The sequence below is a fragment of the Canis lupus genome, chromosome 8, assembly GCF_011100685.1.
Source record: "Canis lupus familiaris isolate Mischka breed German Shepherd chromosome 8, alternate assembly UU_Cfam_GSD_1.0, whole genome shotgun sequence".
Classification (NCBI taxonomy): domain Eukaryota; kingdom Metazoa; phylum Chordata; class Mammalia; order Carnivora; family Canidae; genus Canis; species Canis lupus.
The window spans coordinates 62,087,588-62,112,649 of NC_049229.1; the positions used below are offsets into that span (position 1 = coordinate 62,087,588).

Here is a 25,062-nt window from a genome sequence, read left to right on the forward strand (position 1 = left end):
GAGGAACCTGAACCAGACCTTGACAGACACGTAGGCTTCTGGCCTGCAGAGGGGCCTTCAGAGCAAACAGCATGAGCGCAGGTGGAAAGACAATGAGCAAGGCGAGTGAGGGGGTCCAAGAGGCCAGACCAGCCAGTGGGGGCAGGGTGGGAGCAGGGCACAAGGGAAGCCCAGGTAATGGGAAGACACACTGGAAAGGCTGGCTTACCAAGCAGATCAATGTCAGGAATCCTCAGAACCTAGAATCCCTCTAAGCAGGAGGCCAGGGGAAAGCTGAGCAGTCCTGGTCCCCTGTATGGAGCCACATGGTCATAGTTCTCCTGTCCTGACTACAGTGACCATGAGCCCCAGTGCTTAGCTCCAGAGCTATCAATACATTATTGTCAAATAGGGGAATCTTTGAAAATCCAAAAGTCAGGACATATGGTCGGCCACAAAGGTGTGTCCTTCAGAGGACAACAAAACAGAGTATCTGAAAGCAGGACAGCTGCCCTGGGAAGACTAGGACAGAGTGTCATCAAGGTCTCACTAGTGTCCCTCCCCACCGTCCGGGGACAGTCTGACTACCAGGAGTCTGCAGTACCCTGGGAACATCCAAGCAACAGTGCCTCTTTCCCATTCGCCAGCAGGCTCTCAGGTAAACCTCAACCTTGTTTCCAAAGAAGCCCCAGGACCTCCAGGAAAACCTCCAGAGGCCTGAGACCAGAGGGCTGTCCAAGAAGTCAGCCCACCTCCAGCGGGGGATGCCACCAGGAGGAAGGCACCAAGGCCACTGGGAATACCAGCCAGTGGCAAATGCAAAAACTTCAGTCCCACTCAGTGGTCTCCATACATTCTGTAACCAAACTTTGCCTCAGAAATATTCTTTGTTTCAGACACCATTTCCCTATCTGTCCATCACCAAGAGGTAATTAAAATGTCTCAAAATCACACCCAGTCAGAACTGTGATGATCCCTTAAAGGAGAAGCTCAGTTAGGTGAGCTTACCTACAAAGACTGACAGGGAAATGAAGGAGAAGCAGACGCTGCCTCAGAAAGGGAGTGGCTGTCTGTTGGGGCTGGCGCAAGCTCCAAAATGCCTGTTTCTGTTACTGAAAAACATGGGAGTCTCGACCAGGTGTGTCATTTCAGGGCTCTCACTCTCTTCCCAGCCAGGTGATATCCAGGACGTGGCCTGCCTCGTCCAGGGTTACACTGAGCCAGCTGGAGGGAGTAAATGCCAGCATTCTGCATGTAGCATATATCGACCCATTTCTTCCTCACAGCCACCTTAACGGAGGACGATTATTAACCTGATCACAGCAATGAAGAACACAGGGTCTGAGAGGCTAAGTGACCGGCTCAGGGTCACCTAGCCAGCCGCAGGTAGAGTCTGGATTAAAGCCCAGGTGCCAAGCCACTGCATTTTGTCACACAGTAGTGAACCTCGCCTTTGGGAGGCTAAAAGGTGACATTCTGGGGAGAGAGGGCAGCCGGGACTGCCCTCCTAGGGCCAGGACTGACCTGTGAGCCAACAGGGAGCTGATGTGCTTTTCTCCATCTCTACCCCCAGCCCAGGCCGGGGCACCTCAGAATCCCCTGTGCCCACAGATCCCCTGGATACCTGGTGAAGATGCAGGTCTGGGGTGGGGCCGAGAGTCTGCCTTCCTCACATGCTCCCATGTGATGGCCAAGCTGCTGCTTCGCTGACCACACCTCAGGCAGAAGCAAGACTTGAGTCAAATTTTCTCCCACCCCACACCGCGCCCTTCTTACCTTGCATGATCACTGTCTTGCTGGAACTCACAGGGGCCTGGCATGTAGCTGCCACAGATTTTGTTGGGGTTGTTTTTGTTCTTGCTTTTTGACATGGATGATTAAAATGGTACCCACAGTGGAGCATGAGGCAGAAAATGGATTTCCCGGGTCTCTTTTCAGCTTGGCATTTGCCCTTTTCTTCCTTATCCACCTCTCGGCCAAACTGTCTAAACTAATTTATCTCAAAGGAGTCAGGCTGGAGCTGTGCGCTCTCAAAGTGTCCACTATTTCAAGCCCTTACTGGGAGGGGCTGCCATGCTCCCATCCCAGAAGCAGCAAATGCTGAGGAGTAGGGATGCCTCTGTAAGCAAGAGCATGGAAAACCGAGCGACTCGGCTCAGAGAGGGCTCCCACCTCAGAGAAAAGCCAAAGCCTTAACCATGACCTCCAAGGCCGCATGTGATCTGGCCCCACCATCCCTCTGCCCTCATCAGCCCTCTGCCCTTGATGTCCCCTCCGCAGCCTCTGGTCCTCTCTTAAATGCCACCTTCCCGGTAAGGTCCTCCCTGGCCACCAGTTAAACTAGTAACCTCTGTGCCCCCCACCCCCACCCCACTCCCAAAGCACTGCTGCCTCTTCCCCTCTTGACTCCCCTCTAATACCACTTATCACCATCTGGCATCCTATAAATTTTACTTAGTGATTTTGATTTATGTCTCCCTGCCCCTTCCCCACTGTAATGTGGACTTCATAAAGGCAGAGACATCTGTCATTTTTGTCTGTTTTGTTCACTGGTACATCCCCAGTGCCTACAACAGCGCCTAGCACGTAGCAAGTACTCAATATTTGTGGAATGAATGAATGAAGGGTCTGGTCTGCATGCTAACGGGTCAGACTTTGTGACTAGACCTGGGAGTCATCAGTTCCTGTGGTTCTCTTAACTCCCCTGAAAACTCAGTCTTTCCCTCCTGCATTCTAAGATGAGGAGACTGAAACTCTAAGTGGTTAGTTAAGCGATTTGGCCAAGGACACAGAGTTAGGCTCAGGCACCAGGTCTGCCAGCTTCCAAAGACTGTGTTCTTTTCTGCCTGTGGCTGCCTTCAAACTGTCTTCCTATGACAAACATGACATTAACTCGCTTTCCTTATTGTAAGCAGCAAATGCTTTTGCTTAAGGACTTTGCCAGATCTGCCCAGAACGTGAAGTCCAGTGCCTGCAAAAGGGTCTAGGGGGAGCTCATGCCCTCCAAGCCAGGAGGAAGTCCCACCAGTAGCCTAAAGAAGCCTCCATTGGCCAAAGGAAGGAGAAGACCCTCCTTTAAAAAGTTCTCTAAACCCCAAAGAAGAGCCACAATAATTCTGGTTGTGTTTCATCTTTTTCTTCACTTTATTTTGTTTTGTTATGTTCCTGAGCAATCTCTTTGACCTTTTCAAGTCTGGGTGACCTTTGGCCTTCAATGACTGCTACAAGTCATGTCTAGAGCAGAAATCTATCTCTCATGAACTCCCCCAAACCAAACCTGCACACGGGCCCATGGGCCACAGTGCCCTGCACGACCCACTCCCCCACAAGCCCCATAATGACTCAGGCCCAGACCCCAGGGACCAGGCCCTGGGAAGGAAGCCAAGCCTTGTGGGGCTGTGAAAGTAAGATGCACCTATGCCACCAAAGTCCATCTACCCTCTTATTCCAAAGACCATCATAGTGAGTCGCCCCTCCTCCCCTACTCATCACTCTGCATCACATTACCTCATCTGTTTTCTTCAAAGCACTTCTTACCATCTGAAGCTATCCCGTTTATTGATTTCCGTATTTGCCATTGCCTGTCTCCTCAGAAGAGGTCCAGTTCGGGAGGCTAGGAGTATGGTCAGTGTTATTCACCTCTGTTCTATTCCTGGCACAGGTGGGCATGCAAATACCGGTTGAATGGTTGAGTAAATAAAGCAGAAAACAAGTGGGTTCGGAAGGAAAGAACCAAGGGGCTCACAAATGGAGCCACTTAACCCTAACATCAACCTGTCCTGAAGGTATTTTATGCCTGCACAGCTGGGAAGTGGACCCAAGACTGTCCAACTCCAAGAGGAAATGAGAAAATGCCGCCGATAAGGAGAGGAGAAGCAAGAGGACAAGCTGGTGAGCCTTACAGGAAGGCCAAGGTCAAGCTGCCATTGGGACCCATGGCCCTGAATGCCATTTCCTGGAATATTGACTTAGAGAGGACTCAACATTTTCCACCGAGTTGAGCCCAGGTAGGTCTATGCTTCCTCCATGCCCCTAGGGCAGTCATGGCACCTGCATCCACGCAGGAAACCTCTGCCCGAAGCAAGGGACCACAGTCGAGAGTGTGCAAAACCAAGTTCTTCTTTCAAGGCACTAGTACCGTTAAAAGACACGATCATAAACCGCCCTCGAAGAAGACACTTGACGTCCGTCTCCATTCCTGGGTAGTTTGAGGTTAGAAGGTCATAAATAGTGCCATGTCCTCTCTCAGAGCACTATCTTTCATTCATTCATTCTTTCATTCATTTGTTCGGCCAACATTTGCTCACCCAGCCCCGGGCTGCCAGAGATGGAATGACACAGAACCTCTGCCCTCTCACCAGTCCATCGGTGCCCGCAGTTTTGGCGGGCACTAAAAGACCAGCAAATATTAACTGATACTTGCTTCCAAAACAAATAAGGCCACGTGGAGCTGCGCACTGAATGGGATTTGGGATGCAATTTCGATTCGATTGGGTACAAGAACCAATTCAGTCAATGGGACCATAGATTAACTCCAAGCACCAGACTCCTACTCAGGGGCTCTCTCGGACCCCCTTCCTCCTCCGGGCACCAGGCCCCTCGCCCACCCAGTCCCATGCTTTCGCCACATTCCCACCCTGGTCTACAGTACTGTCGCTCAGACTCTTCTGACTCTATTTCCCCTGCCTTCCCAAACCCCACCTCCCTAGGTCCACAGCTTCGACCTCCTACTCGCTGAACCCCGGGACACACGTCTCACCTGCCTTCCCCCACCACCCCCTACACACGCCCCAGGTCTGAGCTTCCGCCTGGAGCCCCCTGAACGTCATGTGTTTACAAACCCTATTTCCCAGGGGTCCGTGTTCGACCCCCGCCCCCCACCCCGGGGGTGCATTGGGCACGCACACCCCGTGATCTGCTGCACACTTGCCGGCGTGCCCTCCCCCCCCACCCCCCGCCTCCAACTTCCTAGGACCGAAGGCCCCGGGCTCGGCGGGGCGCGGGCCGGGCAGCCGGGCCCTGGGGCCCCCCCCGAACTCCGCGCGCGGGGCCCGGGCCGCTGGACGCCCCGACCGCGTGACGCCCGGGACCCCGCGCCGCCCAGGCCCGGCCCCGGCCCCGGCCCCGGCCCCGGCCCGCGCACCTCCCCGGCCGCGCCCCCGCGCCCCGCGCCCCGCGCCCCGGCCGCGACCCCGCGGAGCCCCGGAGCCCGGGAGCCCGGCCCGGCCGAGAGCGCGGCGCGCCCGGCGCCTACCGTTGGCGATGAGCTTGGCCGACAGCTGCTTGACGAGCTCGGGGATCCGCTCCCACTGGCACTCGGAGCGGCAGCGCTCGATCTCCGTCTCCAGCCGCGAGCCCGCCTTCCTGGTCGCCATCGCGGCCCGGCCCGGCCGCCCGCCCGCCCGCCCGCAGGCCCCGCAGGCCCCGCAGGCCCCGCCGCCGCCGCCCGGGCGCCCCCGCCGCCGCCTCCCGCTGCCGCCGCGGGCGCGGGCTCCGGCTCCCGGCTCCCGGCTCCGCGGCGTAACGGGAGCGCCGGCTGGGGAAGGGGCGGGGAGGCGGGCGGCGGCGGCGGGCGGCGGGGCCCCGGGCGCCGCGAGGAGCGGCCCCTGCCGGCCAGGGCCGGAGCGGCAGGCGGGGGGGCGGGGGGCGGGGCGCAGGGGTGGGGGCGGGGGGGAGGGGGAGAAGCTGGAGGGCGCGGTGGCCTGTGGCCTAAACGGGGCAAGGTCACCCACGGGACTAGCAGGCCTGGGGCCCGGCGAGGCGGGTTGAGCGGGAGGCCCCCTGCGCCTGGCCCGCCACCGCCATCTAGGGTTTCAGGTAGATCCCCCCCCCCCGCCCCCGCCCCCGCCCCCGCCCCCGGGGCCCCCAGCAGGCCCCCCTGCGCCCTAGGCGGCCCTAACCCCGCCCCCGCCCAGAGGAGGCAGCGGGGAGTCAGCCGCACTGCACCTGCCCAGGGGCTCCTTGAGCTGAGATGCCTGCCACCCCCACTCCGGGCCTCTCAGGAGGCGGCCTCCTCACCTGGGGGGGTGGGGGGTTGCCTTGCCTGGGCTCTGCAGACTGAGAGCTGGGACAGGTGTCCAAGGTGTGCAAGCTCTCAGTTATTGGATGACTAGGTAGGGATCGTCCCTACCTGCTGGGCACTTTTAGGCGCTGGGAGCTGGGAGGGAATATGGCACAACGAAACAGGCGAGAGGCCTGCCTTGGTAGAGCTTTCATTCCAGCCAGGGGAAAAAATAAGCAAAATAAAGTAGTAAGTTAGAAAGTCAAGGTAAGGTGGAAGAAACAGAGCAGGGCCAAGTGAGGAGAATAAAGAGTTGGGGGCCAGGGGTTGTGGAGCATGTTGCAGTTTTCAAAGGGCGTTAGGAACCGCCTCACGGAAGTGACATTTGATCAAGAGTCAAAAAGGGTGAGAGAGAGCCGTGGGGAGGACATCTCTGGGGGAAGACAGCTCTTGGCAGAGAAAACAGCAGTGCAAAGGCCCTGGGGTGAGAGCATATTCGGTGTGTTGGAGACGCACCAAAGAGACCAGTGTGCCTGGAGTGCAGGGGGAGAGGCAAGGTGAAGTAGGAAGCGCCCAGAGGTGGGAGGAGGAGTTTTGGTTCTTGCTGGGCCTTGAGGGCCTTTATAAATACCCTGGCTTTTCCTCCAGGGAAATGCGAGGTCCCTGAGAATTTATAAGAAAAGGGTGTGACCTTTTGACCTGTATTTTAGGAAGTTCACTGTGGCTGCTGTGCTGAGAATACTGTCGGAAGGTGAGGAGAGAGCTGGCGGTGGAGCCCCCCCAGATGATAGCTGTGGCTGGGGTGAGGGTGCTGGATTCCGGACCCTGCATTTGAGGATGGCGCTGACACTCTGGAACGGGGGTGAGGAAGTGCTGTCCTCATCAGCATCAGAATTTAACATTCTTGCTGCTCTCCAGGAGCTTCACTCAGGTTCCTGCGCCTCTCATCTCCTCAGCAGCCCCGGTGGACGGCGGCTCACCCCGCGGAAGCTGAAACGAGCCATTGGACCTGAGCAGGGAAGGTCCGGAGGAACTTGCGCCGTGACTGCATACCCTTCGGGCACCCCTGAGGACCCATGTCGAAGGTTGACCTGAGGGTCTCAGATGCTGAGGACAGCCCCAGGAAACAGACCTTTGGGTGCCTGGTGCCTTGGGTTCCACCAAGAGGGAATAGGGAGACCCGGAGGAGGCCTCTCCACAGCGAACACTGCCCCTCCCTCTCGGGCCCTCACATTGTCCTCTGAGCTCGAGCTCAGAGAACTGTCTCTGCAACGTTTGCCTGGAATGTTCCCTCCCCTCTGGTCCAGGAGGGACATTGGTGTGTGGTCTGTGAGATGCAGGCCCAGGAGCCTTGCTCCACGGCTGACCGATCCTGTGTAACCCCCCGGCGGGGCCACCTCCCTCTGCGAAGGGGCTTCTAACCACCAGCTCTGCAGTGAGGAGCATGCAGGCCCGCCTCAGCTGCCACGCTGGCCGGTGGCCACCCCTGCTCGGCAGGTGCTGCCTGGCCTGCGGCATTGAGCCCCTCCATCCCTAAGGTGCCCGCAGCTGGAGGGGGAACACCTACCCCTGGTGCAGCCGGCTGAGAGTTCAACGGGAAGATGCAAGTAAAGCACCTGGAGGGGTAGAGGCCCACGATGCAAGGGCCAAAGCGTGAGCCCTCGTTCTGCGTCCCTGGCCCCCTTGCACCCACAGTGTAGGAGCGAGAACGAAAGAGTGAATGTGAGCATCCGGGTTGCTCAGTGGTTGAGCATCTGCCTTTGGCCCAGGGCGTGACCCCGGGGTCCTGGGATCAAGTCCCACATCCAGCTCCCTGCATGAAGCCTGCTTCTCCCTCTGCCGGTGTCTCTACCTCTCTCTCCGTGTCTCTCATGAATAAATACCTAAAATCTTAAAAAAATGAATGAGGCTGGAGATCTTCAGGGTCTGGAATCAGCCTGTGAATGTTTTCCTTTAGGACTCCACGGAACAGTAAGTATTTGTGACTGTGTCTGAGGCCCCCACCTTCACTGCAGGCCACCCTGGAAGCAGTGGACACCCAAAAGAGTACTCAAGACCATGTGCTTGAGCCCTGCGGCTGCTGGGGTACAGGAGGCAGGAGCAGAAGCTACCAGACATGGTCAGCCTGACCTACCAAGAGGAAGAACCTTCTGGGTCTTCACTGTGCAGAGCCCTGGAGATGGGCCCAATGGGGTCTGGACTCAGTCCCACCCCTCGCAACTGCCATCACAACCCTGGAGACATACAAGAGATGGCCTGTGGAGAAGTTCCAGATATGTCTACCTGCTGGTGGCTCTCAGGGAAATTCAGGAGTAGCGAGTTGTTCATGATAATAATAGTAATTAAGCCAACATCTTTTTTTTTTTCCAGGGACTGGTATTTCAGGTTTGACAAGGATGTGAAAAATCACAGCCCGTAGGCCAAACCCAGCCCTGAGGCCTGGTGATGCCCAGAAGGAAAGAAGCTGAGTGGAAGATGGCTCAGGAAGTATGACTCCTGGCTAATCCCTAGAGCAAATCCAGCTTGCCACAAGCAGTGGGGACAGGCCAAAGGCTCCGAGCAAAGGTCAGTGCAAATGGGGGTGACTCTGTGGTCTGGAAACCTCCCAATCGCCTCCCCCCGCCCCTGCCGAAAGCCTGGGTCCCCTTTAAGACTAGAATAGGGGATGAGGTGAGTAGCAGGGGGAGAGAGTGCTTGAGAGAGGTGTGGGCTGGGGTGGGGCGGGCAAAACCCCAGGAGGAGGAGGAGAAGGCTAGAGGAAGGTCAGGGCAGGGTCCCGTGGCCTCAGTCTGGAAGGTCTCTTCCCTAGATATTCATGTGGTCCCCCTCCCTCCCTCTTGGCCTCTGGCCCAGGTCACCTCCATCCTAAGGTCACCTCCTTCCCCAACCACCTGATCCAGACCTGCCCCCTGCCTTTCCCTATCCTTCTGCTCTGCCATGGTTGTTTCCTTCCTTTCTTCTTGATTTCTAGGTAGTCACTCAGTGTTCTTTGTCAGTCTCCCCTCACTCAAACGTAAGCTCCATGAGGGCAGAGGGGTTTGTGGGCTTTTATTCCCTGCTGTATCCCCAGCATTATGTATGGTGCCTGGCACATAGCCGGTGCTCCACAGATGTTTGCTGAATGTGAGAATGAGTGGAAGGAAGGTGGTGGGGCTGGGCTGGATGGGGTACCCGAGGCCTGGGCATCCCAGAGGACAGACAGGCCCAGGGGAAGTGGGAATCAGGTTACTAAAGCAGGTAGGTCAGATTTCAGGGGGAGACGGAAATCCGGAAGTAGCAGAGGCCTCGGTGTGCTGCACAGTCGCTTCTAACCTTTGACCTCACCTTGCGGGACAGCAGCCCTGTCTTCTGGCTGCTGGTACCCCTGGGAGGATTGAGCTATAAGCAGCCACCCTGTAGGCAGGTGGGCCCTATAGCTGTGCCCCTAAGCAACCGGGCAAAGCATGCCAGAGCCTGCAGGCCTGGGGCTTGAGTGATGACAGCTGCCGCGCCTTTCGATGGTTTATAATTATGAAATATTTAATATGTACAAAACACATGATTGGGGCACCTATGTAATAAAATAATAAAATGAATACCAGGGCCCCAACAGACCCTCCCCGAGTTAACCAGCATCTTGCTGTTTGTATTCATTTTACCCTCGTTTTTGTTTCTTAAGCGGCTTTCCGCTGCCCCTTGTCCTGGGAATGTCGTCTGTAACCCATTGTGTGATGCTGTCTGCTTTCCGGCTCTGCAAAGACGGTGTCCTGTTGTGTTACTTGCTTCTTTGCTCATCGTGATCTTGGATCTGGCCTTGGTGAAGGCTGTGATTGCGTCCTGATCTCTGGTGTGTAATGCTCTTGGGGGTGGTGGTGCTGGTAACACCCCCTGTTGGCCGCCCTCCATGTATCGTACCTCAGCACCCACACTTTTATGAACAGGCTGCCGTTTAGAAGCTGCATCAGTACTGTTGTTAGGAGCAGGGTTTCCGAAGATGACTCAAGAGGGCTCTATGCCCCTCTCCCTTGACGTGCCTGAGGGGGCCTCCTGAGTTTCTTCCCAAAGGTCATCTGCTGCTGCCTGGAGTCAGGGTTCCCACCGTAGGGACGAACCAGTGGAACCCTCCTGCGCAGCCCCACTGCAAGCACTGAAGCTGGTGTGTGTGGTTTACCACCTGTTGCCGTTTGTTGGGGCTAGCCAGATGGCCAGGGAGAGGAGGCTGGCCAGCCACTCCAGGAGGGCCCGGGCATGGCATGAGCTGCATGTAGAACCATGTTCCTAGGATGCCCTTTGGCTTTGCCAAGTCCAGAAATATGTGGATGCTTCAGGAGCTTGCCCCACTGACTCCTGCTAATGAAGCTCACCACAGACCATTGTTGACACCCCATGGCAACTTTCATTTATGATGGAAGCCATTCCCCCAGTGTCCTATCCCTGGAGACCTGTTCCCAGTGTTAGGATGCATGCAACGCTGAAACCATTAAGAGGTTGCTTGGTGAGTGTGGTTCTGGAACCAGAGAAGAGAAAATCTTTAAAAGGTCATCATTCAGGCCCTGGAAAGGCTCTGAGGACTGTCTTGTTCCCATTCTTGAGCCTGCCTCTCCAAGGCTGAGAATATCCACATGTCCCAGATCTGTGTCCTGTGCCCAGTTCTGGAAGAAGCTAACCAGTTCTGAGAATTTCCAACGCCCATCTCCATGCATGACGACCTTGCAAAGACTTTGGACACCATAGTAACAACCAACCAAATTTGGTTTTGGTTTAAGCTTGTGTGATAGGAATCCCTTATCTTCATGAGTGTTTTTTTCACAGTCAGAGTTCTGGGGACACTTTCCTGTTACCTTGTATACCACCTGTCCTACCTTCTCCCGGAAAGGCAAAGAGTGAGCTTAGGATAAAACACCCACCTGCACATATGAAATAACAGCAACACAAAGATCAGAAACTCCATGGATATAGGCGAGAACACTGTCCCTGTCACCTAGTCAAGAGTGTACCTGGAATGACGTGTAAGCTTCCTGGCAGACCATGCACAAAAGTACATACGTGGGGTGGTTTAATTTGAAAAGTTGTTGGTTCACACTTCTGGAGCTTTAGGGAGCCAATAGGGAACTAGGTGAGCACAAAGGGTCTGGTTGTTCCTACACAGCTAACAGTGGTGACATTTTCATTTCAAACACTTTACTAGCTAATTCTCATTCTGTGTGAAAGAGCCTCAAAAACACGGAATCTACTTTTGTAAGGAATTGTGACTGATCTTTCCCTGGACAAGGCCACTAGCGTGCAGAGTTTCCACAGTTTAATTCAACAAGCATTGATAAGCATCTATCGTGTGCCAGTGTTAGGTTCTGAGGATACAAAATTGTATAAAATGTGATGCCATCCCTCAAGGAACTTACAGTCCAATTGGGAAAAAGGAGAAAGTCAGGGATAGCTCTGTCGTTGGACTCAGAGGAGCACCGAGGCCTGAGGGAACCCTCAGGAAGTCCTCCTGCCAGCGGTAACCCCTGAGCCAAGCCTGGAAAAGTGATTTCGGCTCTGGTCTGCTTGCCAAAGTGGTGAATGTGTGACACCGAAGTTGGAGTTAGGAGCCCTGGATCTGATTTCCATCCCTGTAATTGATCTGCTCTGTGACCTTGTGAAAGTCCTCTTTCCTCTCTGGACGTCAGTTAATTCCCAGGTTAAATGTGGGAGGAAGGAAGATCACTAGCGTTCTACAGTATGATGGGGCTTGAGAAAGCCTCCACTGGGAAGGAAGACGAAACTCGTGGGAATACACGATTAAAATAAGTGGGAAATAAGTGTGCTGTGCCAGGTACTTCGGAAAGGATGAAAGCACCGGCTACGCCCCAGGAACACACCAGCGAAAAGCCAGCGCGGAAACCAGTGCCTTGGCAGGTCTGAAGGAACGCTCAGGTCTTTCTCAGGAAGCAGAAGTTTTCTTCTGCAAAGCTTGCAGACCGGGTTAGGGACCCGAGGGGCCTGCGCTCCAGGGGGCGGGGCCCGCGCGGACGCCCCGCGCTCTAAGGGGAGGGGTGGGCCCGGCGCGCGCGGCGGCAGCCAATGAGAGAGTCTCCCGATGAGGTCATGGCGTTCCTCGGCGCTCCATTGGCGGACCGCCCCCCCACCCCCCGCGGGGCCTGGGCGCTGACCTCCAGACCGGACCCCGGGCCGGGAGGGCGCGCCCCGAGCTTTCTCCCAGTATTTAAGGGTGCTGAGCAGCGAACCACGCCAGGAGTGGGTCCCCGTCTCCTCCTGCAGGGAGAAATGAAAATGCCCAGAAAAAAAGAGCTCTTATGAGAAAACCCTCATCTTCTCCGGTGACAGTGGAAGGTTGGTTTTTGTGCTGCTGCAATCCAAACACACTGATTAACGAGCCATTTTAACCATTTAAGGACACTGAGCAGACTTCCAATGGCTGGCCACCTTTTTATTTCCCCGCGGTGACACTCAAGGCTGGAACAAAGACATTTCTGTTTTGAAACATTTTAAAACCGTGATTCTCAAACCCATTTCTGATGTTTTGAAACATTTTAAAACCGTGATTCTCAGGTGTACAGAGGGATCCAGAATGGGCTTGCATCTGCCAGGCCCTACCCCTGGCTCCAGTCCTGCTGGCTCTGAAACGGGCAGGTTGAAGAAGCTGGCAGGGCCAGGGAGCTGGACCCCGCTTTGGGAACCAAAGCACTGAAAACATCCTCAGAACTTGTTAGAAATGCCCATTTTGAGGCCGTGCAGCCATCTTGTTTTTGCCAAACCCTCCAGGTAGCTCTGGTGCTCACTTAGGTGTGAGAACTGATCTAAATCAGCTCCTCCTGAACTTTGAGACTGCTTCAGAGCAGCGTGGATTCTGCACTCTCAGAATCAGGTCGGGGAGAGGGTCCCCTAGTCCAGTCCCATCTTGGGGAGGTAACTTTGGGGTGCTTTTCCCATTCTCACCATGGAACTCCTGGAGCCCAGCTCAGGTCCTGGCATCTGCCATGGTTTGGGCTACAGTGATTGGACCAACGATGCATATGTGACCGGTGCTTTCCTGGAAAATGATTGAGACAGTCCCTGCAAGTGAGTCGACTAAGGGTGAACTTGGTACCCAAGGGCAATCCTGTTGTGCCGTGTGGCCGGGGCAGCAGAGGAAACCAGTCTGCAGAAGGAACAGTGAAGCAGACACATAGGCCCCAAGAGGGGAGGTGGGAAAGAATCCACGCCAAGATGCCCTCCAGGCCCTGCACTGCCAGGCCCTGCTTCCCTCTGGGACTTAATGCAGGCCACCAGCTCTGGCTGATCGAGCTCCGGACACATTAGTCTACAAGCCCAAGCACAACCTATTCCCATCAGAGGTTTGGTGCACGTTGTTCCCTCTGGCTGGAACTCTTACCCCTATCTCTCCCATGCTGCCTCATTCCCAACAATCAGGAATGTTCTTAAATGACACCTCCTCAGGGAGTGACGCTCTATACGGGCCCCTCCTGCAGCCACACTCTATCACATCAGCCGGCTTTCTCATGTCTTCATCGCATGTGACATCTTTCATGCACTCACAGGTGCTTACCAGGTCACCATAAATGTCTTGACAGCAGAGATCCCAGGGCTTTGTTCATCACCAGATCCCAGGGCCTTAAAGTGGCCTGACACGTGGAGGGGTAGCTCAGTCAATGTTAGTTGAAAAGATCACTTTCCCAACCTTCCTGAGGTCAGCTGCTTCCAGCCCTCAGGTGGCAGGAATCCCCCCAGCCTATGTTCTCTGATCACAAGAAGCCATGTGGATTCCTAATGTTTGCCACCCAAGGACTCCAGAGGGGTTCGCCCTTGCTTTGCAGAAAGAAAATTGAGACCTAAGTGACTTGCCCAGCATTATGTGGCCAGTCAGTGGGACAGCAAGGACAAGAGAACTAAGCTCTCAGGCCACTTCTCTGTCCCCAGAGTACTCCCCCCTCCCCCTTCATGATCTTGGGTCACTCCCCACAGCAAAGCAGTCGGGTCAACCTCAGGCCTTTTGCCTCCTCGCATAAGCTTTTAATAAATCAGTTTCATTTTCAAAATACTGCTCTGCATAGTGGTCAGCAGAAAGATGCTGTCGGCACTGTCCATCACAGGAAGTTATTTTCTGATGAACTATAGTGGGATGGATGGTTTGAAACTCACTGTTGCTGCAAGAGCATGACAGATGTCACATTGATCCTCACTCCACCCAGATTTCTCTTTTGAGGATGTATATTTCTGGGTATTTATCCAAAGAAAACAAAAATACTAATTTGAAAAGATGTCTGCACCCCCATTTTCATTACAGAATTATTTACAGGAGCCAAGAAATGGAATCAGCCTAAGTGTCCACAGACAGATGTCTAGATAAAGAAGATATGGTATATGTACATAATGGAATATTACTCAGCCATAAAAAAGAGAATGAAGTCTTGCCATATGCCAAGCATAGATGGACTTTGGTGGTATTATGCTCAGTGAAGTAAGTCAGACAGGGATAGACAAGTACTGTACGACTGCCTCTTATATGCAGCATCTAAATTGAAACAAAATAAAAAAAAATGAGCTCACAGGTACAAAGAACAGATTGGTGATTGTCAGAGGCTGGGGGTGGGTGGGGGGATGAGCAAAATGAGTGAAGGGGGTCAAAAAGCACAAATTTCCAGTTATAAATAAAGTTATAAAACAAAGACATGGGATGTAATGTACAGCATGGTGACTATAATTAATAATACTGTATTGCATATTTGATATTTGTCAAGAGAGTAAATCTTTAAGGTTCTCATCATAAGAAATTTGCAACCATGTGGTGGTGGATGTTAGCTAGACTAATTATGCTCACTTCACAACATGTACAAATATACCTGAAACTATATAACTTTATATATTTAAATATCTGTTTTTAAAAATTGAAATTTTTTTAATTTAAAAAAACGTGTTGCAGCGTCTGGTTTACTGCAGTCCAGGGAAGCAGAGCCTTTGGCCCAGAGGAAACAGTTGTAACTGCTGTGTGCAGAACACCTTTCTAAGGAGCTAACCAGGTGACGGCACCTTGCACTTGACCTAGGACCTCAGCAGATATGTGTTGAGTAGCTGTGATGGCCTGAGTGGCGGTTGTCCAGCTCAGAGATCCTGCTGGCTTGGGAAGGCCAGGAGCAGGAAGACTGCAGTTGGATGCCCTCACGGCAGGTATTTATCCAGCGATAAATGGTCATCTGTCATCCTTTGTGACCTTTATCTCCTTCCTCCATCTGGGGAATCCCTCACCTGATGAGGGAGAGTCATCCTCCCCCCAGAGAGGTTGGGCATGTTGGGCACTCACCATGCCCGACTCCTGCGTGGCCACAGCGAGGGTGGGTAACCTGGGCCCCGATGGGCAGACACCTCGGCCTGTGGCAGCATCCCAGTCCAGCCAAGGTTGTTGTGGCAGCTGTGGGTGGCGCTGGCCCGGGTGCCCCCCTGTGTCTGCGCCCAGCAGTGGTGGCCGTGGTCTCTCCTCTCCAGACCAGTCCTGAAGAGGATTTCTGGCCTACGACCAGGGCTCCCCAGCTTCTGTCCTGGTCACTGTCATCCCAGAGATTGTGAGCCACCTGGGATTAATTCTGTTGACGTCTAAAGCAGCGAGAGTTGATTTCTGTAGAGAGCAGGACTGAGGGAGGAGGCTTCCAGAAGGGGGTGGGGGCAGGTGCTGGAGGAGCAAGAAGAGGGCGAGGGCGCCCAGGCAGAGGAAGTGGCATTTGGGCAGGGAGAGGTACTGTAGCACTGTTGTCCTTGACACCAAGTCACAGGTGATGAGGAGGGAAGTAAGTCACCTGGAAGCAGGCCTATCCTCCAGCGCCTCACTCGGGGTCCGGAGGGTCACGGGCTGGAGGGTTTTCCTGCAAGTCTGGCTGCTTTTCCTTTGCTGCTTTTTGAGCCTTTCCTTCAAGAACACCGATTGGGGCCCCCAGGGGGCTCAATGGTTGAGTGTCTGCCTTCGGCTCAGGGCATGATCCCGGGGTCCTGGGATCCAGTCCCACATCGGGCTCCCCATGGGGAGCTTGCTTCTCCCTCTCTGTGTGTGTGTGTGATGAATAAATAAATACAATCTTAAAAAAAAAAAAAGAACATTAATTGGACTACCTCATCCTCATCGTGGGTGGCTTCTTGGGTTTGATGGGCAAGCCTCAGTGTACACTCCCACCCGGAGCCCAAAAAGCCAAGTCCTTCACCCAAGGTATTATTTTAATTAGGGGTGGACTCTCTTTTCACAAGGAAAAGCATAGCTTAAAATACTCTTCCCTGCCCCCTCCTCCCCCACATCTTCAGCACAGCTGTTGCATCTCCACCTTGATGGAAGCAACTAACCCCAGTGGGTTGGGCCCTTGCCCCTCTGTGCATTCGAATGGGCTCCTCGGCTTAAGCCTATGGGGCATGGGCAGGAAGGGTTTGGGGACCCCACTCCTAAGCAGCTGAGGGGTCCCTGTAGTGGGGCTTCACCCCACATGGGGAGGAGCTGATGCACCCTGCAGGGCCAGGGATCATGTCCTTTCTGGGAGCAGAGTTTGAATGAGCAAGAGCAGCCAGGGTACTTACACATGGAGGAGGAGGGGGAGGAGGGTCAGGCCTCTAAAGGTGGGAACAGAGTCAGGTGCCCTATAGACTGGCCTCCCTCTCCTGCTCTCATCTCATTCCTAAGCCCAGTGTAAACTAAGTGCCACACAGCCCTTCATGCAAGCCCAGGCCCACGTAGACAGGCCGGGCAGCAGGGGCCCATACAGGGGGGCTTAAGGAGGAAGAGCTGAAGTAGAATATGACACCCCTGCTGCACTTACCATCTGGGGCACCCAAACCAGCATCTGTCACATGCCACCTTCTACAGGTCATGGGTTCCGTTTAACAACTCAGTGTCTGTGCCTTGGGGGGCTGTGGATCCGGGCACTACAGGCCATGTCTTAGCCCTCCATGTATCCCCCATGGCACCGACCCAACAGGTACTCATCAGTTCAGCCAGCCAGCCAGCGGGGGCAGGCGGGGGGTGGGCCTTGGAGATCCCCCAAAGGAAGGAGAGGGGAAATTTCTGCTAACCCTGCTTCCGTCTGCACCAGGCCCATCTCCTTCCCCAAGAGGAAGGAATAGTTGGGATTTCCAGTTCTCTCCGTCGTCATTCTTTCTTACACTCTGTGCCTTCTAACAGGCACAGACAGTCCCTTTCCTGCTAGAGGCATCTGGGGGTGCCTTTGCTCCTCTGGAGAGATGGTGGGTGTCAGAAAGGCCAGGACTGGGTCTTGGTCACTTCAACAACCCTGATGTCATCTGGTACACGGTTGGCATGTGATAGTTTTGGAATGAGGGAACATTCATGGAATAGAGTTGTCATAGGAGAGGCCACCTACCCCCATAACATCTGTGTAGCGTGTTAGAATGTGTCATTTAAAAAAATTTTAGGGGCGCGTGGGTGGCTCAGTCAGTTAGGCTTCTGCCTTCAGCTCAGGTCATGATCTCAGGCTCCTGGGATTGAGCCCCAGGAATGGGGAATTGAGCAGGGATTGAGCTCCCTGCTCAGCGGGGAGCCTATTTCTCCCTCTCCTCCCTGCTGTGCTCTCTCTGTCGCTATCTCTCTCTCTCAAATAAACAAATAAAAATTTTTTTTAAAAGTTTTTAAAAAGTTTTAGACGTAGGTCAACATGTAGTCTTAATTTAAGGCATATCATTTAACAGTTAAGCAATATATTCACAGAGTTGTGCCACCATCATTAATATCAATTTTAGAACATTCTATCATCCCCCCCCAAAAAAATCTTAGACCCCTTAGCCATCATTCCTACCTGCTCTCCCTCAGCTCTCAGCAAATACTAGTTGATTTTCTGTCTTTATGGACTTGTCAGTTCTGTCCATTTCATATAAATGGAATCACACAATATGTGTGTGTGTGTGTGTGTGTGTGTGTTTTAACTGGCTTCTTTGACTTAGCGTAATGTTTTCAAGATTTCTCCACATTGTAGCATAGATCAGCCCCTCATTCAGTTTTATGGTCAAATAACGTTTCATTGTGTGGATACCACATTTTATTCATCCATTCATCAGTTGCGGACATTGGGTTGTTTCCATTTTTGGACCATTGTGAACGATGCTGCTGTGTACAATTGTGTGCAGAGTTTGGAGTAGACACACATTTTCATTTTGCTTAGGTATATACCCAGGAGTGGGAATTGTGGGGTCATATGTTAAGTCTATATTTAACCTTTTGAGGAATTATCAAACCATTTTTTTAAAACAGCTGCACCATTTTACATTCTCACCCACAATACATAAGGGTTCCAGTTTCTCAACGGTCTTGCCAACACTTGCTATTATCTGTCTTTTTGATTCTAGCCATCCTAGTGGATGTGAGGTATATCTCATTATGGTTTTGATTTGCATTTCCTTGATGAATAATGTTATTGACCAACTTTTTGTGTCCTTATTAGCTATTTGTCTTCCACAGAAAATTCAAATCCATTGCCTATTTTTAATTTTTAAAAATTTTAATTGAAGTATCGTTGACATATTATATTAGTTTCAGGTGATGACAGAGTGATTTGACAATTATATACATTAGAAGATGTTCACCATGATAAATATAGTTACCGTCTGTCATCACACAAAGTTATTCCAGTTATTCCAGTATTATTGACTATATTCCTTATGCTGGACATCTCTTCCTTATGACTTATTTATTTTATAGCTCAGGGTTTGCACCTTTTGATCCCCTTCACCTATTTCTTCTATCTCCCCGCCCCTAACCCTCTGGCAACCACTAGTTTGTTTTCCATATTTATGAGTTTTTTTCCACTTTTTTTGTCATTGTTGTTTTTTTGTTCATTTGTTTTTTAGATTCCACATATAAGTGAAATCATATGGTATTTTTCTTTTTCTGATTTATTTCACATAATGTGACACCCTTTAGATCCATCCATGTTGTCACAAATGGCAAGGCCTCATTCTTTTTTATGGCTGAGTGATAGTCCATTGTGTATATACACCACATCTTCCAAACTAGTCATTTACCTGACGGACACTTGAGTTGCTTCTATACCTTGGTTATTGCAAATAATGCTGCAGTAAACATAGAGGTGTGTATAACTTTTCGAATTAGTGTTTTCATTTTCTTCAGGTAAATACCTAGTCGTGGAATTATTGGATCATATATATAGTAGTTCTATTTTTAGTTTTTTTGAGGAACCGCCATACTGTTTTCCACAGTGGCTACACCAGTCTGCATTCCCATCAACAGTGCATGAGGGTTTCCTTTTCTCCATTTCCTGGTCAATACTTGTTATCTCATCTTTTTTATTTTAGCCATTCCAAAAAGTGTGAGGTGATTATCTCATTGTGATTTTTATTTGCATTTTCCTGGTGATGAGTGATGGTGAGCATCTTTTCGCGTGTCTGTTCACCATCTGGATGTCTGCTTTGGAAAATGTCTATTCAGGTCTTCTGCCCATTTTTAATCCTTTGCCCATTTTAAAATTAGATTGTTGTCTTTTTATTATTGAGTCATGATAGTTTTTTATATATTCTGAATATAAGTCTCTCATCAGGTATATGGTTTGCAAATATTTCTCCCATTCTGTGGATTTTTTTTTCTCTCTTGTTTGTGTCCCCTTTGAAGCACAAATGTTTTTAATTTTGGTGAAATCCAGTTTATCTAATTTTTTCTTTTGTCACCTGTGCTTTTGGTATTGTTTTTAAGATACCGACGCCTAACCTAAGGTCATGAAGATTTGCACCTATGTTTTCTTCCAAGAATTTTGTAGTTTTGGTTCTTATGATTAGGTCTGTGATCCATTTTTGAACTAATTTTTGTATATGGTGTGAGGTGGGGGTCCAAATTCATTCTTTTTTTTTTTTTTTTCAAATTCATTCTTTTACATGTGGATATCCAGTTGTCCCAGCGCCTGTTATTGAAAAGGCTACCAAATACCATTCCGCCACTGAATGGTATTGGCACTCTTATAAAAAAAAACCAGTTGACCATAAAATGACCATAAAGGGTTTATTTCTGAACTCTGATGCTTATTCCATAGATCTATATGCCTATTCTTACGTCAGTATCACACTGTCTTGCTTACCATAGCTTCATAGTAACTTTTGAAATTGAGAAATATGAGTTCTTAACTTTGTCCTTTAAAGATTATTTTGACCATTGAGGGTCCCTTGCATTTTTATATTAAAATTTGGAGCAGTTTCATAGTAAAGTTTGGGCTCATTTCTGCAAAAGCTGGCGGCAGGGATTGTGTTGAGTCTGTAGGTTTATTTGGTGAGTACTGATATCTTAAGAATACTGTCTCATCTGTTTTCTACGTGTCCCTTGACTGTGCAAAGTTGCTGCTGTTTATAAGAGGCCAGGAGCTGGATTTGCTGTGTTTTAGGGGCCTGTTGGGCATCTGGTTCCTGAAATCAGAGAAGAGGTTTGCCGTTTCTCCCAGAGACCCTTGGGGATCAAGGCTCAGCTTCTGGTAGGACCATCTCCTGCATAATTGCCAGAATTCGTGGGCCCCAATCTGGATGCAATTTCAGGGCTTCTTTCCACCCTAGGCTTGATCAGCAAATGCTCCCAGCTGAGTCTACAGGAACCTCCACTACATTAAGCCCACAATAGGTTGGCTTTTATACATGCAGCCTCAAATATTTCTGTTGCATAAATGATCAAGTCACTCAGGCAAACAATGCCCCCCATGTCTGTCTAAAGACCACCATAAAGGCTTCTACCCCCAAGGTTTCACCCTTCCTTCCCAAAGTCCTTAGAGATTCTTGTCTTGGGCAGGTGCCTGCTAACATGCGAATATATCTGAGGATAACACGGAAGCTCTAGTCTCCGTGGTCTGGTGGCTGAAGTCCGTTTCTTCCCTCCGTTTCCCTGGCTGTGGGCAGGGGCTGCCCCTCCCTGGGTGAGGTCCTGCCGGGGAGGGGGTGGCAGGAGCTGTGAGAGAAGCCAGGGAGGGAGCAGCAGAGGCCCTGCCTGCCCAGGGAGGTGTGGGAGGGCGCCTAGGAGAACCTCGGCTGACATCCTGATTTCCCAGACCAGGCCCTAACCAGTTCCCAGTGGTTAAGAATGTTAGGGCCTGAGGGAAGTCCTGAGGGAGCAGCCAGTGTAAACACCACAGAGGAAGAAACCGGGTCAGCGCATCCAAGGGACATGCGTGCAGTACGGAGGTAAGCCCGGCTCAGAGAAGGCCGGAGCTTCTCTGTGTTATGGGTCGGGCTGCGGACCAGCCGTGGCCATTCCTCCCAGATTCACTGAGTGTCCACTGTGGCATGGGGACAAAGCTGGGTACTGGAGACCTGCAGGGGGATGCTGACAGCTGACTCCGGGGGAGACCCATCCATTCGATGGCCATGAAGTCACTTACTTATAACTCCTAGTTATGTTAAGAAGATGTGTGGGGTCTGGGAAGGCTCCTTTAGGGAGATTAGCAATTGGAAAGCCCCCGGGGAGGATGGGGACCAGGGTCGCATCCTGGCAGATGGCAGTGGAGGTGTCCTGTCAGGAAGGGTCGGGGAGTGCAGGGGGAGGAGCGGGAAGGGCAGGGAGCTCAGGGCCCAGGGCCTGCCCTGGGGTGGGTAAGGCGTGAGCAGGACCACTGGGCGCGCTGGGGCTTCCACCAGGATCAGCTGGGAGCCACAGACGGGTTTCAGTGGGAACGTGACATGATCGGATTTGAATGTTCTGATGGCCATCGAGGTGAGGCCCACGTCTAAAATCCCTGCGCAAGGTCTCAGGCCCCCCACCTCGGAGGGCCTCGGGGGAGGCCAGCTGCCTCCTCTGCCAGCAGATCAGTGGCCCTTGTGCAGAAACCAGAGCTCGAGCCTCGTTTTATTTACTGAAGACCAGGGGACATTTAAACGCACTCTTAGCCCTCAGCTCCAGGGAGACTTTCTGGCTGTCGGGGCGCCCTAGGCTGCCCCCCCCCCTTCCAGCTGAAGAGCCGGGACACAGAGCACAGGGGCATTTCTGGGCTGGCAGGGCCCTGATTGTGCCTGGAGGCAGAGGTACCCTCCCCCCAGGCCTCTGCCCCTCCCCGAAGCCCTGGGGAGAGCCTCCGAGCCACCCTGTGACAGGGGCGCGGGGCACCTGGTCCCAGGCAGTGGGCTCTGCACCGCGGGGCTGCTGTCCAACCAGCCCCTTGTCCAGAAACCAGATTCTGAATTACCTGTGCCCCCCCCCCCGTGCTCTGTTTATTTGGGGTGTCTGTCTACAGAGTGGGAGCGATGTCTGTGTTTCTCTCTTTCTCCGAAAACTTTCCGAGATCCAAGAGCCACAGGACCTGCAGGCGAGCCGTCCCCGCGGGTCTCCTCCCCAGACTGCGGCACGTCACTCACCCTTCTGGGCCTCGGTGTTCTGGTTGCAAACTTCTCTTGCCCCCAACGTGTCCCAGAGGAGGAGCGTGTGGACGCCCCGGACGAGTCGGTGGCCGGTGGGGCGGTGGCCAGAAGCCCCAGCGCAGTGAGTCCCTGGGCGTCCGTCCCCGAGGCACTGGCCGGGGTTCACCTGGGGGTTCGCAGTGGAGAAGCCCCAGGAGGCGGAGGGGGGTGCATCTGTGCTGCACGACCCCAGAGTGGCTCCAGCCCCGGCCTGGAACCCCGGGAAACCACCACTTATCAAAGGACAGTCATCAGGGAGCAAATAGGGTTTTGTTCATTTGTTTCAAGTTGTTTTTTTTTGGTTTTGTTCTGTTTTTGTGAGTATCTCTGGGATGGAAACTGTAGAAGTGCGGGATGGTGCAGGAGTTGGCCAGGGAGTCTTCCCACCGAGCCCTGGGTCACCCCGGAGGGGGATCGCCCCGAGAATCACTGAGGCTACGTCGTCCGCACTCGGAATGGAAGGGGCACCAGCTGCTGGGAGCGTGTAGGGGACCGTCGTCGAGGGACTGGCAAAGGGATGGGAGCCGGGGTGGGGGACTGAGGAAGTCAGCACAACCCTGCTGTAATTTGCATTCCTTTCTTCCTCAAGGATGGCAACGAGTACCCGGCATCTAGCGAGCCTTCTTTCATACTGTATCTAGGCTTAAAGCCCCCATCGTTGGATGTGCCGTCTTGGCGGTAAAAGGCAAAGTCATTCTAGTATTCTGGACCTGACAGGGAGCCGTGCACCTGGGGTGGGTGAGGGGGAACCATGGGCCAGGGGTGGGGGGGCTTCCGGGGCGCGGGGCCGCGCAGATGCAAACCCTCTTACACAGCACGCGTGTCTCCAGCTACCAGAAAGCACCTTCAAAAGAGCCGCATTTTACTTCTCTGCTCTTTGATCGTATCGGACTCCGTCCCATCAGAGGTTGTCAGGCCACTGCTCAGGGGTTCGGAGGGTCAGGCGGCTGCCGGATTCCCCCCACCCCCACTCCTTAGGCAAGTCAAAGTGCAGGGAAATGTCCCTGTCCTGGACTTGGGGATATGCCGGGGAGACAGATGGATCATTATTAAAAAGCTGGACAAACATCACAAGGCAGAGTGGACACGGTGGGTGGGGCAGGGGGACCCGATTATGTTTGTCCCCTAGTTCAGACTCCTGTCTTCTGGTTCTGCTCCCATCTGGCTTATGAGTAAGGACCTCAAACTAGCAGGAGTCATGCAGTGCCTGTCAGGGAAGATGCCCGGCCGTCCTCCAGCCCCTGCAGGTGGGCCCCTGCCTGGAGGGACACAAGGATGGACACAGACAGATGCACGCGCACAGCCGCACATGGCCCACTCCCCCACGGTGGCTCAGACTCTGCTCAGCGTGGAGGCCCTGAGGCCCGGGGGGAAGCAATCCTTTAGGGTTTGTTCCTCAGGCGCCCGCCAAGCCTGCCTCCCTGTCCCTGTCATCCAGTCCCTTTTTGCTTAAGTTATTCAGAGGTAGTTTTCATTGCCTTTGCACAAAGAACCTGAGTGAGACACTGGGAGATTATTTTTACATCCCTCAGGGTTGGAAAAGATTAGAGAACGTGTCCAAAACTCAGGAAAACTGACAGAACTGTCCAGAGCCCGGACTCAGGCATAGAACGGCTGGCCCTGGGGCCAGGAGCTCTGAGGAGAGAAGCAAATCGACCCTAACTATGGAGAGCACAGAAGGCCTGTGCTGATCAGATGAGCAGAGATCTTAATATGCCCTCCCTGCCCTCCCGCCTACCCCCCTGCATGCTCACTATAGGGTGCCCCACGTAGTGGGCCCCGAGGAGGCGTTCAGGCCAGGCCAGGCCTGTGCACCCCCCCCCCGCCCCCCCCCCCTGCCTAATGGTCTGCCCGAGTGAGCACGTGGCTTCTCAGGCTGAACTTCGTACCATCTGCTCAGTGCCCCCAAGGATCATCTGGGTTAACATTTTACTTTATTTTTTTTTAAAGGTTTATGTATTTATTTGAGAGAGAGAGAGAGAAAGAGCACAAGCAAGAGGGGAGAGGGAGAGAGCCTCAAGCAGACTCCACGGGGACAGCTCCCTCCCACAGGGACAGCTCCCTCCCACAACCCTGAGAGCATGACCTGAGCTGGAACTGAGAGCTGGACACTCAACCGACTCGACAGCCCAGGGGCCCCGGCTGAAATTTCAGTCCTTGGGTGGCCCTCTCTCACAGTCCAGCATGCTCAGGACAGACCGTCTGCCTTGCCCGTTGTTCAGGGGAATATTTTAAAACTGGTGGGAGCCGCTCTGGGGTGGTGGCGCCCTCCCTCACCCCGACCACTGAGCTCCAGGCTCTGAGATCCAGAATTGACGGCTTTTGGCGGGCAGTGCTAGGCCTCCGTTGTCCTTTGGAAAATCCTCACCAACTACTTGTGATGTGCAGAGAGGCACGCCCGGAGTGGTACGGCAACCACCCGTGTGGGAGCTCTGACCTCAGGACATCAAAAACAGGCCTCTGGAGCCTCCCGTGCCAGGGCTTGCCCAAAGAGCCACAAACTCGAAAGCAGAGCTTTGTTTGCAACCTGCTCCTAAGTTTGGGACCAATGGCAGGTCAAGGTGGGCCTTGAGGGAGCGGAGCTTTGGGGTGTGAGCGGCGATGACACGGCGGAGTCACCTGGGTCTCGAACATCGCTCCCAGGATTATCCCTACTGCTCTCTGCCTCCGGAGTGGATGCGTTGAGATTCAGGGCCCAGCGCTCCGTGGCCCCTTCTATTCTCATCATGACCCCAGTG

The 25,062-nt window shown here is 53.0% G+C and overlaps 2 protein-coding genes and 2 long non-coding RNA genes across 11 annotated transcripts in view; 3 read left to right on the forward strand and 1 right to left on the reverse strand.

Annotated features, from left to right (window-relative positions):
• The window catches only part of TTC7B (tetratricopeptide repeat domain 7B), a 250,710-nt gene extending 245,198 nt beyond the window's left edge, over positions 1-5,512 (reverse strand). For 5 of the 6 annotated variants that reach the window (XM_038545550.1, XM_038545552.1, XM_038545551.1 and 2 more), the window contains exon 1: positions 5,234-5,512. In XM_038545550.1, the coding sequence (XP_038401478.1) occupies positions 5,234-5,354 (121 nt within the window). In that variant the 5' untranslated portion in view covers positions 5,355-5,512. The remainder of the gene's footprint in view (positions 1-5,233) is intronic. The other variant, XM_038545554.1, reaches the window with a different exon arrangement.
• A 145-nt stretch (positions 5,513-5,657) lies between these two features.
• Positions 5,658-8,251, forward strand: LOC102157222. Of its 3 annotated transcripts, none has more exons than XR_005363700.1 (3): positions 5,658-5,796; positions 6,691-6,842; positions 6,937-8,251. It is a non-coding gene; the product is annotated as an uncharacterized LOC102157222 (long non-coding RNA). The 3 variants fall into 3 exon arrangements; XR_005363702.1 differs by having other exon boundaries at positions 6,940-8,251; XR_005363701.1 differs by having other exon boundaries at positions 6,691-6,731; positions 6,899-8,251.
• Positions 8,252-8,350: 99 nt separating this feature from the next.
• On the forward strand, positions 8,351-16,026 carry LOC102157222. The gene is made up of 3 exons (XR_005363703.1): positions 8,351-8,545; positions 9,639-14,420; positions 14,883-16,026. It is a non-coding gene; the product is annotated as an uncharacterized LOC102157222 (long non-coding RNA).
• Positions 16,027-21,217: 5,191 nt separating this feature from the next.
• LOC119876528 lies at positions 21,218-23,052 on the forward strand. The gene is made up of 3 exons (XM_038545979.1): positions 21,218-21,233; positions 21,650-22,406; positions 22,914-23,052. The coding sequence occupies exons 1-3, from the start codon at positions 21,218-21,220 to the stop codon at positions 22,963-22,965; spliced, it is 825 nt and encodes a 274-aa protein (XP_038401907.1). The 3' UTR covers positions 22,966-23,052.
• The last annotated feature ends 2,010 nt before the right edge of the window (positions 23,053-25,062 follow it).

Coding starts and splice junctions, on each gene's coding strand:
- LOC119876528 (XM_038545979.1), top strand. Junction 22,407..22,913: donor TGGCCAGAAGCCCCAGCGCA/GTGAGTCCCTGG, acceptor TTCTTCCTCAAG/GATGGCAACGAGTACCCGGC.